Source organism: Liolophura sinensis, chromosome 1, assembly GCF_032854445.1.
Source record: "Liolophura sinensis isolate JHLJ2023 chromosome 1, CUHK_Ljap_v2, whole genome shotgun sequence".
In the NCBI taxonomy this organism is placed as follows: Eukaryota; Metazoa; Mollusca; class Polyplacophora; order Chitonida; family Chitonidae; genus Liolophura; species Liolophura sinensis.
The window spans coordinates 32,029,645-32,045,586 of NC_088295.1; the positions used below are offsets into that span (position 1 = coordinate 32,029,645).

The 15,942-nt window shown below is 37.1% G+C and overlaps 2 protein-coding genes across 2 annotated transcripts in view; one reads left to right on the forward strand and one right to left on the reverse strand.

Annotated features, from left to right (window-relative positions):
- LOC135470214 (gamma-tubulin complex component 2-like) overlaps nucleotides 1-11,371 on the reverse strand; it is a 37,257-nt gene extending 25,886 nt beyond the window's left edge. Inside the window, exons 1-15 of the mRNA XM_064749030.1 lie at nucleotides 11,175-11,371; nucleotides 10,622-10,688; nucleotides 10,278-10,359; nucleotides 9,741-9,832; nucleotides 7,659-7,716; nucleotides 7,289-7,420; nucleotides 6,724-6,823; nucleotides 5,601-5,689; nucleotides 5,003-5,080; nucleotides 4,314-4,395; nucleotides 2,856-2,938; nucleotides 2,468-2,530; nucleotides 2,027-2,075; nucleotides 1,443-1,531; nucleotides 895-956 (exon numbers count right to left, since the gene is read on the reverse strand). Of these exons, the coding sequence (XP_064605100.1) occupies nucleotides 895-956; nucleotides 1,443-1,531; nucleotides 2,027-2,075; nucleotides 2,468-2,530; nucleotides 2,856-2,938; nucleotides 4,314-4,395; nucleotides 5,003-5,080; nucleotides 5,601-5,689; nucleotides 6,724-6,823; nucleotides 7,289-7,420; nucleotides 7,659-7,716; nucleotides 9,741-9,832; nucleotides 10,278-10,359; nucleotides 10,622-10,674 (1,112 nt within the window). The 5' untranslated portion in view covers nucleotides 10,675-10,688; nucleotides 11,175-11,371. The remainder of the gene's footprint in view (nucleotides 1-894; nucleotides 957-1,442; nucleotides 1,532-2,026; nucleotides 2,076-2,467; nucleotides 2,531-2,855; nucleotides 2,939-4,313; nucleotides 4,396-5,002; nucleotides 5,081-5,600; nucleotides 5,690-6,723; nucleotides 6,824-7,288; nucleotides 7,421-7,658; nucleotides 7,717-9,740; nucleotides 9,833-10,277; nucleotides 10,360-10,621; nucleotides 10,689-11,174) is intronic.
- Nucleotides 11,372-11,516: 145 nt separating this feature from the next.
- Nucleotides 11,517-15,937, forward strand: LOC135470204 (transmembrane protein 138-like). The gene is made up of 5 exons (XM_064749018.1): nucleotides 11,517-11,694; nucleotides 12,523-12,758; nucleotides 13,375-13,546; nucleotides 13,957-14,035; nucleotides 14,326-15,937. The coding sequence occupies exons 2-5, from the start codon at nucleotides 12,634-12,636 to the stop codon at nucleotides 14,433-14,435; spliced, it is 486 nt and encodes a 161-aa protein (XP_064605088.1). The 5' UTR covers nucleotides 11,517-11,694; nucleotides 12,523-12,633; the 3' UTR covers nucleotides 14,436-15,937.
- The last annotated feature ends 5 nt before the right edge of the window (nucleotides 15,938-15,942 follow it).

The following is a 15,942-nucleotide window of genomic DNA, read 5'->3' on the forward strand; positions in this document are numbered from 1 at the left end:
ACCCCAGCAAACACTGATGTATCACCCCAGCAAACTGATCAGGGCCTCACTGGTCAAGGGTCTGAGGGCTTCAGCAAACACTGATGTATCACCCTAGCAAACCCTAATGCATCACCCCAGCAAACTCTGATGTATCACCCCAGCAAACAGCAAACTCACCAGGGCCTCACAGGTCAAGGGCCTGAGGGCTTCAGCAAACACTGATGTATCACCCCAGTAAACACTGATGTATCACCCCAGCAAACTCATCAGAGCCGCACTGGTCAAGGGCCTGAAGGCTTCAGCAAACGCTGATGTATCACCCCAGCAAACCCTGATGTATCTCCCCAGCAACCACTGATGTATCACCCCAGCAAACCCTGATGTATCACCCCAGCAACCACTGGTGTATCAACCCAGCAGACAGTAATGTATCAACCCAGCAAACACTAATGTATCACCCCAGCAAACTCATCAGGGCCTCACTGGTAAAGGGCCTGAGGGCTTCAGCAAACACTGATGTATCACCCAGCAAACCCTGATGTATCACCCCAGCTAACACTGATGTATCATTCTTTCAAACTCATCAGGACCTCACTGGTCAAGGGCCTGAGGGCTTCAGTAAACACTGATGTATCACCCCAGCAAACCCTGATGTATCACCCCAGCAAACACTGATGTATCACCCCAGCAAACAGTGATGTATCAAGCCCAGCAAAACCCTCATGTATCACCCCAGCAAACTTATCAGGGCCTCATTAGTCAAGGGCCTGGGGGGTTCAGCAAACAACACAATGAATGACTAAGTCAGTGACAACAATCCACAATCACCATTACATTCAGATGTAAACAATTTTCAACTGCTAAAACCTTGGGAACTTATAAAACCAAGTTACAAATCATGCATACACTCACCCAATCAAACTTGATGTTTTCTCATGAAGAAGACTTAAAATTGCACCTCCAATACACTCTCCCTACAAGAATGCAAATAAAAATAATAAAATACGAAGCCCAAATAATATCTTTAATATTTATTTAATAAGATTTACATAGCCTCAAGTAATTACAAAATGAAAGAAAAAAAGGGTTTTTTATTTATTATTTATTTGATTTTTACGCCGTACTCAATGATATTTCATTTATACGATGGTGGCCAGCATTATGGAGGGAAAAAACCGTGGAGACCCTGGGGGAACACCATGACCATACACAGGTTGCTGGCAGATCTTCCCACGTACAAAACAAAAAAATAAAAACAGCATTTATTAAGTTGTTACCATAATTTTTCAACCTTTTTGCATTGCAACTGGCCAATCTAAATATGTAGTTTTGTCTCCAAAATCAAGTTGAAAATGTGCATAAATGGCACTGAAAGTTGCTGTTTCATAGGCAAAAAGGCTGAGGAATTAGTGTATTAATAGCGAACACATTTCACAGGTGAGTTCGTCACAGAACCTTACCCTGTTGACTGAGTTAGCCACAGAGGCCAGAAGACCTAAGGTGTGGAAGGTGGGCTGAAGGTAAAACCATAACTTCTGCAGGACAAATTCTCCTGACAAGAACAAACCGGCATCATCACAGTAAATACAGGTTCAAATACACTCTTCATCCCTATGACATTCCTACCTTTTCGCGTTTCAGAGGACAGGTACATCATATGACTACATAATACACATGCGCCAAGTTACACCACATTACTGAGTACTGCCTCTGATACGGCCGATTCTACAAAGCCATTTCTCAACTTAATTCAAAATTGAGACAGAATTTTAGAGTGCCAAGTTTAACTTTCAGTTTAGATATCTAAGCACTATGACGAGAGTTTTCACCCAAGTCAGTAATGGCTTTGTAGAATTAGTCTGTGGACTAATTCCTAAATCAATACATTCACTACTTAGTTTATTTGTACACTACAAGAACACTTCTGCAGGTTGCTAGTATCATCACAGTTGACACAATTCTATGTTAATACTTCTACTACTTGTCAGAATGTTGTGATCACAATCCATCAGACTAAGAACATAAAGACCAATTATGCCCTCACTGACCTTCCTCAGTTGGCGCTCCAGCTGAGCCACTAGAATAGTGTAGTCCTACAAACAGGGAAAACAATATACGTGTACAGCTACAAATGTCTAAAGTGCAAGGCAGTTAATATACAACTAAAGGACAATCCAGCATGGTAACAGAACAAACCCAAAATTATTGAAAGAATATGTATAGAACATATGTAAGAACACACATAGATTAAATGTAAATATTCATTGCACCTGAGCTTTCAGAATCCTGGGAGTTCAAAGGTAGTACTAATGCACTACGTGTACAGTGTAAAGACTGAACAATAACGCAATATTAATTAGGCCAATAATTAGGTACCACGATCGAAGTGAGGGTCGCAAAAAAATCCCCAGTCAAACATAGCTGTGTCCTTTGTTTTGGTGTTGATAAACAGATCAGCAGAAACAAAACAGATGAAGAAGCTTACCCGTATAATGGTTCTCATGGCAGCACTTAGAGCATGGCTGACCAACCCATACTCAAACGCAAGACTTCTCTGAAACAAACAAATCATCTACTCAACTCTGATTTACATGTACTGACAAAACAAACATTCAAAACCCTTATCAGGATGGTTATTAATCTAAAAGAACAGCTTCAAAAATCCAACCCTGTAATTGAGACACATCAATGACTAAATAAATGAATTTTCCAACATGAAAATGTCCTGTTGTGCAGACATTCTGACTTTCAAGAGTGCTAGGGACACCATACCTTTGTGCAATAAGTTTGAAACAACCTATTTCAACACAAAAATGCTGGAAATATAGATGGTAAGTTACTGCCAGGAGCTATTCATTTAATGATTTCATATATTTACCTTCAATAAATCTGACTACAACAGAGTAGTCTGAGCACAGTGGTAAAATTCGGTTCACAAACTCTTTAAGAGATGGATCTGCAAAATAGTATTAAAATATTAGCTTATAATAACTAGGATGGTAACCAGCACATTGAGCTTTACATCATCATAGCAGATACGTGGTCACATTAAAAGATCACAGCTTTTTTTTTGTCCAGCCCCTCAATTTCTTACATATTGCACTCAAAAGGCAATTTACCATATTACACGTACTCAATTATAATGCTAACACACATCCAGGTTCTAGATATTGTGGAATTATTGTAACACTTTAGTTTAATAAAACTTGGCTCTGATTAAAAGATGATAATCAGCAAGATAAAGTTATAAATATAGTTCACATAGTTGACTGAAATTTCGAGACTTACAGTGGCACTAGAAAGAGACTTCCGTGCATGATTAAAGTAGACAAAAAAAAAAAAAAAAAAAACGCATGAAAAGCACCAAAACCAAATTCGTTGTTGCCAGTGTGGTTTCTTATAGTGGATAGCATATATTTGATGCAATAAATTGGATCTCAGCTTATTTTAAGCGTTAATCTGATGCATTGTAGAGCAGGGAGCTGAGAATGGCTGCCTGTGTCACAATGCGTACATATTGGGAAGGAAACTACAGTAACATGCCAAGATGATCTGGTAAGAAAAATGCCTGGGGGACAGTCATTCCTTGAAGTAAAATATTGTGACTTTGCAATATTTTTCCTTAGCAAAGTCAAATTTATTGCGAAATATCTTCCCAATATCTGAATGAAAGAGTCTGTTATCAATCAGTGGGTCCAGCTATGTGCGGTAAATACCCTGAAGTAGGTACAGCCAGGAAGGCCAAATGAGGGTGTGCAGGACCGCTAAAACACAACACTTGTGTCCATAAATAGCCTTGACTGAGCGCCAAATTAAAACAAACATCGGCCCCTTAAACAAGGAACCCAAATGATACTGTATGGTTGGGGGATTTTTTCTTTCTATTGTCACATTGTTTAAAACGGATGGTACGGGAGAACTCGTAGGTTTTGTGACATTATTCTAGATAACTACAACATGGCAAAATGGCGTCACCAAATGAGTGGCTAGGTAATGATGATTTGTTTGCTATTTATTTTGATGATAAGCGATAAATATTTTAAACCTTTCTAGAATGTACTTTATTAATTGATTCAACTTCAGTGGCTGACTTTACATTCACTTTAAACATGATCTGAAAATGACAGGGAAAGCACTTAGGGATTTCAGATGAATTTATCTGAGAGCTGCTTTTATGTTTCTCCGCACTGTAACGCATAACCTACAAAAAAATCTCAAGATGCTCAAAATTAACTCATGAAAAAAATGCAAGCCAACAAAGACAATTTTCTTTCAAATACTTCCTATGTCTACGTAACTCCAAAGCACGAAACACAAAAGAAGATACCTACCCAAAGATTGGTCAATTACAAACTCTTTGGGGGAGTACTTGTCTTTAAGAGGTCTGGCTAAAATATATTTCCCCTCAATGCCCTGGTAAATATAACGTGAAAATAGCATATAAGTACAATCTTATTCTTGCATGTGCTCATGTATCCTATTGCACAGGTATCTCATTCTCTCTTTGGCTCCATTCAAGGTCGCCTATAATAGTGTACTATGACTGGTCAGTGTGGTAACACAAAAGTTGATAAGCAACCAATATGTGGCTCATAAATAGGCCATTCTAATGCTTTATTTCTTTACATTGATTGGAATACTAAAAACTGTTTCAGAATTATGAATAAAGAAATAGGGTAGATAAAACAGGGCAGGAATTGGGGTCAGCCCCACTGTCAGTCACATGAAAAACCACCTAATGTAACTTCAAGGCCCAATGTCCTACTGTTTATTTATTTATTTATTTGACTGGTATTTTATGCCGGACTCAAGAATATTCAACTTATACGATGGCGGCCAGCATTATGGTGGATGGAAACTGGGCAGAGAGCCCAGGGAAAACCCACCGCAAGAATGTCCTATTGGATTTCACATTAAATTTTAATAACTCTAACACAGGCAATGCCCATTTTCTACATACAACTTCATGCAACTCCTGTTACTTGAATGGATTAAATGGCTGTGGGGAAATGTCCCTTACCTGCATACAATGGAGGACGTCCTCCAGTATTGCCAGTTCCTGCTGAGGAGCAGGTAAGGTGCCCAGAGCTACCACATTCTGCACAAAATAGGGGTGTTCGGAAGATATACAATGTATTATCACACACATCAAGCCACTTCATACCAAATGTAACAGAGCATGTCACAGATTATGAAAGCTGGGTTAACCCACATAATATTACTACAAACCACCGTTATGACTCAATAGTTTCAAAACATGCAGATATTGACATTATTATGGAATAACTCAACTAAAAAATATGCTTATGGGAATCCAGTTATGTGCATGTATAAAGCTATCTCTCAGCTGTTAAAATGCTCCTCAATCAAACCACTGTTTTTCTTCAATGTAACATGTTCAATATGTGCATTACCACATTAACAAGTGACACAAAAAATTGAAAATCCCTAACCAATAAGAATTTTTTATAAAATTATACATTCTACAAAAGGAAGTATTGGAAAACATAGATGTACTTTGCACCATACATGTGAAATGAAAGACACGATAATATCTGGTTCTAAAGCTGTGTTTGAACACTGAGGCTTGTCACAAATGGGATCATACACACACTTACTTCATCAGCAATGGGGTCAGTGTTGACAATGAAGTCTAAGGTCAGAGCAGGTCTGTCAAACAACCACTCAGGCTGGACAGGAACGTTCACTACAACACAAGACCAGGATCATATTAAAAGATAAGAAGGTTTCTTTTTCTGGACTTTTCACATGCTGTACTCTTACAAGCATGAGTATACATATTACTGGTTTATAAAAATCACACACATTCAGTTCTAGATATCGTGGAATTATTAGAATACTGTAGTTTTCAAGAAAAGACAACCAAAAATACAATCAGTTATTTAGGAAGAGGGGTGGATGCTATTTGTTTCTGACATGCTTGACATCGCTATAAATCAACTTTTGATAAGGCACTCTTATGAGGCAAAGAGGGTTTGGGTGATACAAGTGGAAACAGACGTATCCCCAAGTTACGGAAACAACTCTCCCCTGATTGGATAAAACCAATAACATGTCAGTGCTTTCAACCGTCTCGATGTATGCATTTGGGGTTATTTTGTAAGTCTGAGATATATACACTTGGTCTATTTATTTATTTATTTGATTAGTGCTTTATGCCGTACATTTGGTCTAGTGTCTTTTCCATTAATAAATATGAAATCTAAGGTTAGGGTAGGTACGTCAAACAATCACTCAGCCTGGACTGTGATGTTCACTACAACACAACATCAAGATGCTAAGTGGACAACATGCCCTTGGCCAGTTCAGATATGCCAGAATACAACTACATGCATATACAGATGCATTCACCCAGTGCTATTTGTTAATTTGACAGTTTAATGAAATTGGCAATGTCTACTTCATATGAAAAGCAATTTGTCAAAATGCCACAATTGTATCAAACATCTGACCAGTCGACACAACAAATGCACAGTGCATACACAGCTTAAAGGGGTTAGCATGTGCATCATGTTCAAGAGTTTATCTATCCGCTTTCCTTGATTAAAATATCCAAGAATTATGCATAATTTAATATGATAAGCATCATTAATAAAAATAAAAGGTGTTTATCTGAATATCTTTGACAAATCATGCTGCAGAGATGTGTTATTAAATATTCTGCCTGTCACTAGTTCATTTGTGAAAATGGGTACAAGCCAATGGGGGTACAAGCCGTACCATTCCTTTTCAACTGTTTTTCTCGTAATCCTTTCCGTAACAGCTCAGACGATGTTATTGCATCAGTAGATGTTGCCTCTCTTAACAGCATATCTTTGATCTGTAAATTAATAAACAATTTAATATTGTCATAGTTATCTGAAGTTAAAAACAAAACACATAAGGCATAACAATCCAATGGAGCTGAAGTTTTTATGTGCAAGTCATAATAATTTATTTATCAATTTATTTCATTGGTGTTATACAATAGAATATTACACTTATACAACGGCGGCCAGCATTATGGTGGGGAAAAAACTGGGCAGAGGCCACGATCATCTGCTGATTGGTGGCAGACCTTCCCACAAGAGGAAACCAGTATGAGTGAGACGAACTCAGGGCAAATTAAATGGTGAAAGGCTCCTAAATCATCGCGCCACGCTGGCGAGCTAACCACCATAGAGGCCCCATAAGCCATGATATCCTATGAGATTAGGAGGTGACGGCAGACAGAGCATTACATAAGACTGCTGGAAGGCTAGGGGTTACTTTCAAATTCACAACAACTTCAGTGACATTCATATACCTCTGTTAGCTCTTGTTGGGTCATCTTTGTTCCAGGGGCAGGTAACTGTGATATGACTTTACTGTGGGATGTGAGAGTAAGACCAGCATTGTCTGCACGGTCTTTGGCATTTTTTCCCAGGAATTGCTTTGTCTGAAAATTTCACAAAAAGTCATCTGTAATAAACCCACCCAAATGCCTAATACAACACAATAACAATCTAGTTTACATACCGAAAAATACATTAAAATACAATGCTTTCCTTTTACACACTCACTTTGCACACAGGAAAGGCTGTGATTATTCAGCATTCTTTACCTTAACATCTAAAAACACCTCAATATATTGACAAAGTTAAAGAGCTGAACACTTTACAACTACATGTAGATACCTTTTTTTCCTCAGATAACTTGGAGAGCAAGAACACCAGAGAGTCCAAGTCCCGAACACTGTCATAACATACAAGGCCAGATATTTATAAATGCACATGCAAGTGCATGCAATTGAATCTGGGTAGGTTTACCAATAACACATATTATTATTTATACATCAGTGAAATCCCAGTATTTCCTTCACTGATAAAAATGGTATCTTCACTAGTTAGATATCACTTTTGTTATTACATTTTGCTATTACACTGCTGGAGACCTTGATCCGTGACCCACGGCCGTGCACTTCCGCGCAATACATAGTTCGGCAAAAAATAAAAAATAAGGGATAGACATTCTCCATGTGCTTAATTTACCTAAATACCTATATTGCATTAGCATTAAACACCTTTGTAGAATGTATAATTACTTACAGACAATTTTTAAAACTGTAAAAAGGTTTTGTGAGCACGGACGTGAACGAAATTGCGGCACGTATGAACAGAATCAGAAATACGAAGAAGATGGCACAATGCTTATTTTTTTCAAAGATGCAACAGATGTAAATGCCTTTATATTCGTGGGCATAAACTTTCGCGGATTTGGTAAAAAGACACATTTGCGGGAATCAACTTTTGCAGATCTTAACAGAATTTTTGGACAACTGATCAAACTTCAATACAGAAACATCAAGTAATAAAACAACTCAAGCATTCAAGTAACAATGTTATCATTTAAACTTGTTTGTAACTGTAAGATGTGACGAAACTTCTATACATTGAAGACTGTTACTCTTTATAAGACGAAGCCCTTACCTGCTGTGTGAGCAAATATTCGTGCCACTCACTGCGGGAAACGACCAAGGATTAAATGTGAAATAAATAAATCCCACTGTTTAATTCCCATGCATCAGCAGTGTGAGTGAAACTTTGAGTGAACAGTAACAGATTTGAGCAAATTTCTCAGAAGTGCGGAATCCCCCCAAGCGATATCTCAGGCGCGTCCGAAAGATGATCTGACTGAAAGGCACGTACAGTCGATAAAAAAACAGCCTCTCTCGTCGTATGTATATCGTATCACGTACACACTCCAAGTACAAATTATCGATTTGTATGTCTGTAACTGCGGCAATAAATCAACAAAAATAACGTTGCACTTTGGCGATACTTAAGACGTAGCTAAGCCTCCTTAAAAGAGATTAACTGACGATCAATTAAGCTGAATTTGTAAAAGCCAAAATACATTCTAATTAGGTATTTCTAATTAACGTGTTTGAAAAGTATTAGAACTGTAGTGCTTGTTAACGAATTTATAACTGTAACGCATGCTACATTTATAAATTACTTACATGGGTTTTATATTCGATGGCACTTATTTTCACGGAAATGTGTTCGCCGCGAAATCCACGAACATTAGTACCACACAAATAAAAAGGCATTTACAGTAAATTGATACGCATTTATATACATGTAGAGAAAATGTCAGGATATAAATAATAAACAGAATATTGCACAGTGAAGATTAAATACCACAAATATTGTTCTCGTGAAAGGTAGAAATGATGGGTTATCATTTCCACCTCACACTCAAACAATATTTATGGTATTTAACCTTCAGTGTGCAATATCCTCTATATAAATAGATAATGTCTCTGAGTTTTTAACAATGTTATCAATATTAACCTTATTTCCTGTGTATTTGCTCTGTGCTGAAGTAAGAGAATCAGATAGCATTAATAAAAACAGAGACAAACAGCAAACCACTAACTGTTTGATTGCTTGGGGTTTAACTTTACTTCAAATTTTACTTTATAATTATAATCTCACTTCAGTGTCTCACTGAGTCAAGCCAGTCTAAATGATGGCATGTCATCACACCCAGTTACAATATACTGACATTAGACGAACCACTACATATCTGGCCTATCCTCTTAGTCTGTTCGAAGCACAAAAGTATGACCAGAAGACTGCCGTCTTAAACGTCTAAGTCGTATGACTTGGCCTGGGATTGACACCGAGGCCCCTTACAAAAGAATGAAGTCACATATTTACTATTTCTAAACACAGAATGTGTAAAAAAAAAAAAAAAATACACAACTCTCTTACTTTTTAGCTTTAAGTTCATCATATTTGGACAAGAACTCAATGGGTGTGCCACTGCACTGTGCTATCTTCCTCTTTGCATGGTGGGCTGATACCTGAGAAACAAATGTGTGTTTTAATAACAGCTGATGTAGTTGAACCATCTCTATCTTTTAATCTTAAGAGTTTTCACCCTGATATGTAAACTGATATGCGCTAGTTTACAAACTTTATTCAAATTCACATTGGTACATAACATTTCATACTCTCCTTAAAACTAGGCCTGAAGTGAATCAAATAAAGCTAAGGACACATAACACAAAAAAAAAAAAACCCCCAAAAAACATAACGGTTACCTTAACATGCTGTCCAGCTTGTGTTAAACTAGAACTATCCAAACCTAGCTTCATTTAATTTATTTATTTGATTAGTGTTTTAAGCCTTAGTCAAGAATATTTCACTTATACAACAGCAGCCGGCATTATGGTGGGAGGAAACCCGGGGGAAACCCACGACCATCTGCAGGTTGAAAGCTTCATTTGAGAGATGTTTCATCTTAACCTGTGTTGTAATATAAGGAGTTGTATTCTTCAAGAGCATCTCAGTGTACACTTCAGCGCCTACTTCATCTGTGGACTTTACTCTGAAATAACACAACCAGGGCAATGCATGAATATGAAGAGTTAAAATATAAGATCCGGCTACATCAACTACTATAACCAACAATAAAATTGTAAATTTGTCCCATGTACAGACCTTGTACCAGATTGTCTGCTTTGACACAAATTTGTCATGATGATACCTGAAATCTCATATAAATATTATTACTTCTATACCTAAACATCTTTGAAATAAATTGCACACTCTTCAAAACTGTTAAATATGAAAGATTTGCCAATACAAACCCTAGTAAATTCATCAGTTCGCTGACATGATGGTGGATCTTAAACTCTCCCATTGTGAAACTTTAATCTGCAAAAAAAGAAACCAAAAACATGTAAAATATACATTATAAAGATTATAACCCTATATCTCTGAAAGAATTGAATGATTGTTATTTTAGTTCAACACCATACTCAATAATTTTCAACTTATATGATTGTGGCCAGTTTTCCGATGTGTCCGTGATAAACAATCAATTAGTTGTGGGCAGCTAGCACTCAACTTCACAAACGATAACCATACTAATATTATGCAGGGAAGTTGTTAATAATTGGGCGCTGTCATGGCAGAATTTTTTTTTTTTTCCAATCAGTTGTCAGCAAAGAAAATTCAAGCAAAAAGATAAATGCCCATAGATTTCCCTGTTTTACTCCTGATGAAAATTCGACAGAAGGAAGTAATTGAACAACCCTGTGAACTTTAACATGAGCAACTTAAGCTCATCAGCATCATTTGGTTTCTGAATGAAAGTCTGTCGAAAATTGAGCATCACACAATCCATCACCCTATACTCACATGTTGTGAGTGTGGTGACAGTTAATTCAGACTGAAAATAGGTTTGTTATATATATGGTCACATCAAATACTTGGCTTCATTGTGATGATAATTTAGAAAGACCTCTAAACCAGGTTCAACTCGTGCCCTGTCAGTCATGCAGACATACTGAGCATCATACTCAGTTCAGTTTTCTTTTCGCGCGCGTTTCCGTCCATGTATTCACTTGCGATGGGTCACGTGACGGTCAGAGACAGCCAATATTACACTTATTTTCGGCGCGTCTGCGGGCTTTTTAGCAGCGCTAACCCAGTAAGGGAGTTGTATTTTAATCACTCTATTTTTCAAGGTTGTCGAATCATCAAAGAAATTATTTTGTTTTAACCATGCAAAGAACATATTACATAGGGTATCATGAGATCTCGCGTGGCCCTGGACTTTGACAACATGTAAACACTTGCCCTGTTAGGAAAGCGTTCGACTGTCAATTTCTTGGCTGGAGTCGTTTTATTGGGTGAAATGGGTTGACTAAAATTGACTGTAAGTATATCACTTATCTTCTCCATGCAAGGAAATTACATCATGGCATTGTTTGTGTTGTCATAGCAATTTTTTTTCCTGCGAGCTGACACAGAGCATCGTGAGCTGGTGATTGCAACAACAACGACATGATTTTCTGAACCTGCTCACTTCATCCCAGTCCAACAACAAATAAGTTACCTCATGATCAATTATCTGTAGTGTATGGCTGATATTGTATCACTGTTCTCTTTCAATGGCTGTTGGTGGTTTCTAGCGCTTTATTTATCCCTGATAATGAGCTGTTTTAATTTTCACAAATGGGGTATCGGCACATTTCCCTCCCCCAACAGGTGGAGCGGACGAGGAGTAAGCATTTGTGGCAAAACCCTTTTGTTTCATCTTTGACGTACACATTCTGTTCACTGTAACATTGTACTGTTGATACTGTGGAGTCAGAGTTCTGTCTGAAAGTACAGACCTCCACAAATGCTGGGGCTCAGGGGTGTGCTGGGTTGTATCCTTGGACCACCACAAATATGAGCGCAATGATTCCGGCGGCCTTACCATTAATCTTTAGAAGCCTGCCACTCAGGAAATTATCATTGCGTGTTAAAATAAACCTGTCCTATATTTTAGCATCAGGGTTTAGATTTCACCACAGAGTCTGAACAACACTGCTGTTGTATGGTACTTAGGGTATAGATTAGCTGGTGAAACTGATTTTGCAATTCGTAAATCAAATAAAAATAAGTGAAAGGTTGAGGCTATGGCCATTTCTTCCTGACATTTACTGTAGCTTTAGTGAAGCGGATTATCTGATTTCTTTACTTGCATTTGCTTTTGTAGGGTTTTTATGTGGATTACTGTCTGTAGATGAAGCGAAAGGTGGAATTTGTGGAGCCAGTTTAAATGAGAATGTTACAAACTGTAGACTCCACAAAGTGATCAGTCAACAGAATGTTGCTCAGCCGCTACATGCCAGTTTTGTACATGCAGTACTTCCTACTACTTGTGGACTTGTTCATGAATTCATTTGTGGAGCTGTTGAGATTTGAAAATGTCATCCTTCTGGTTTTGTTTGTGTGAGTATGTTTATCTTTCTGTCATACATTCCATGAATTCTGCTGCAAATATTATGTATTGCAACCAAGACAGCATACGTTTTGGTGGGAATTATGCAGTGTGGCAGCCCAAGAAGTTACATTAGTTAACATGCCTTTATTAACAACTTTTACCCTATTAATCATAAGGGTCACATGGGTGGATTTGTGTTGAATGGTGCTAGACAAAGGTAGTGCCTCATGTTCGGTGAAATATTCATCAAAGTAGTTGTCTGTTCCCTGAAGAAGTTGGAATGTTATATTCCTACCTTAATCGACAAGACAACAAATAGTTTCATTGTTATTCCAGAGGGTTGACTCATGATTACATTTTCATGTATAAACTCCCCATAGAAAGATTTTTTGAATGATCATATTCAGATGTTTAAGATTGTCATGATTTTTAGTGAAATAAAATATTGTTTAACTTCACACCATTTTATTACTAGTGGTCAGCTTGATGTCTGACTGTTTTCAGAGATTTTTGAATGGTTAACAGTGATCATTTCCACATCCAGATGTTTTCTATCAATCCTGTGTTATAAAAGGTGTTCTATATACATGTACATGTAATGTCAAATTCTACTTTCTCTTTCAGCATTCAGGATGTATGTATAATATTTGCAGTCATAGTGGTTTTCCTTCTCTTCTTCAACACCTACATCTTCCAAGCTGGGCTTGTTGGCATTCTCATCAACAAGTTTAAGACAACAATTAGTGTGGTCTTTGTTTACTTCGCACTCTGCCTAGCTCTTCACATCTGGGGTACAGTAAGTACTGCTTCTCATTCTTTTAGTTCTAGTTCTGGTTTCCATATTTTCATGCTGAATATTGAAAATGTTATCACATTTTGACGTATAACTTTATCTAAGGCTTAGAAAGAAAACAGAACAGCAAAATAGAAAAAATGTTTTTACTGGTCAAAGGATGGAAATTTGTATTGACTTTTGTGTTACCTCCTCTTTGTGGTCTCATAAATAATTGGCTATATACCCTTCTCAGTACTACAAAGGAACAAATATTATGTTACAAACATTTTTTTACTGAAAAAATTGTTGTTTTTAAGATCTTTCTGCTATAGTACATGTACATATAATGTTTGTGTGAAGCTTGTAAATTCAAACTTTAGGACAACTTAATTTCTGAAAGGTAACTTTTTATTATCAATTTTGAATTGCAGACACAAAGGTGGGAAAACCCTAACATGTTTATGTGGGATAACCCAGGATACAGAGCATTGTTCATCATACAGAGGACAGGTAATGTCACCTGTATTACAGTAAGACCTCCTGTATTTTTTTTATTTGTTATAATTGCCTGATCTTTATTGACAAGAGTATCAGCTTGATTGAATGAAAAAAAGAAGCAATGGAAAGTAAACAGTGTAATTTCGAATTCAAGTGGCAAATAGTAATTCACATTTACTATTGCTCTGTTTATTAACATGAGGGATATAGAGATATTTCTGTAGATATAATACAGTTACAGTGCACTACCACTACTTGTGTTATCTAACATTGATTATGGTATACCTCTTTTCTCTTTCCAGCATCAGTGTTCTACTACTATTTTTACAAAAGAACAGCATTAAAATTAGGGGACCCCAGATATTACCAAGACTCCAGCTGGATCAGAAGGGAGTTTGAGAAGAGAAGATAATCAACCAAGCAGCTATCTTGCTGCACAATCTAATTTTTGATCTGATCTTACATGTAAGAAACTGTTGGAGATCTGTTGACTAGATGGAATTGTGACTTAAATTCTGTTCAACATTTAGTCTTTCAAACAGCTCCCTTATATTTATCTGTGTTAGAATTGAACAGAAGATAAGTACATACATGTGCGCACATCGTTATATACTAGATCTGTGGCCTACTTGGCCGAGTGGTTAGTGCGCCAGTTGGGTGTGATGATGCAGGAACCTCTCACACATGCGGTTACTGTGAGTTCGAGTTCAGCTCATGCCAACTTTCCGTCTGATCGTATGTGGGAAGGCCTGCCAGGAACCAGCGGATAGTCGTGGGTTTCCCAGTTTCCTCTCACCATAATGCTGGCTGTCGTCATATAAGTGAAATATTGTTGAGTACAACGTAAAGCACTAATCAAATAAAGAATTTTGTTGTATGTTTATTTTAGGTATTTGATTAAATTGTCAAAACTCAGATAGGACTCAAATGAAATTTTTAAACTTAACATAGTGATTTCCTCACTCTTAACCAGTTCACTTTTTGTTTACATTTTATTGTTTATTTTATGACCGTGGTATTAAGGGCTCAGAAGGGCCTTCCTCGAGCCTCTCACCAATGGTGTCATTGTAAGATCAAGTCCAGCTCATGCTAGATTCCTCAGCACCTGTACATGGAAAGTTTTGTGGATGGTCGTGGGTTCCCCCTGGTTTCTTCCCACCGTAATGCTGGACACCGCCGTATAAGTAAAATATTTTTGAGTGTGGCGTAAAACAGCAATGAAATAGATGAACACATATTAAAGTTCTCAGTAACCTAGGTCCAGCTTTGAAACAAAATACAAAGTTATGAATACCATAGTGATGCTATAGATACAGTAGTGATTTCTGCAGTACATTATAATACGTGCACTATCTATAAAACTGGAGCTAGAAGTGTGGATGTGCGTTTAGTTGACATTTTAATTGCAGGAGGTTGAAGTTTTTTTTTAAACCACAAATTACTACTAAGTGCATTGTTGTATGTTAGTCAGTGTTTTGCTTATCTAAAGTAATACATTCTTTCTGTATAGATTTTGGTACAAGATTGGACTTTCCTGCTGTTGTTAAAAAATATGTCATCCATGTATCACACAATATGTCTTATCCGTCCAAGTATTTCTCCCTTACATGCCAAACAAAAGGAAATTATACTTAAATGAGAATTGTCTTTTTAGTATACTATAGAATAAGATCCAGTTTCTGTGAACAAAGTTTTAATACATCACTTTTAAAGGCAGTACTTTGCCACTAAGGTCTCATTTGGTGCCAACACATGTACTTAGCTTAAACTGCAAGTTCATGCCCATCAGAGTGCCATGATGCCATTTGCTTTTAAACTGGTGCCACTCTAGATGAATTTATTTTCATTATTGTCACAGCTTCTGGAAATTATTTCAGAAAAAGAAAATAAAATCTGCAGCTTACATTTCAAGTATTTCT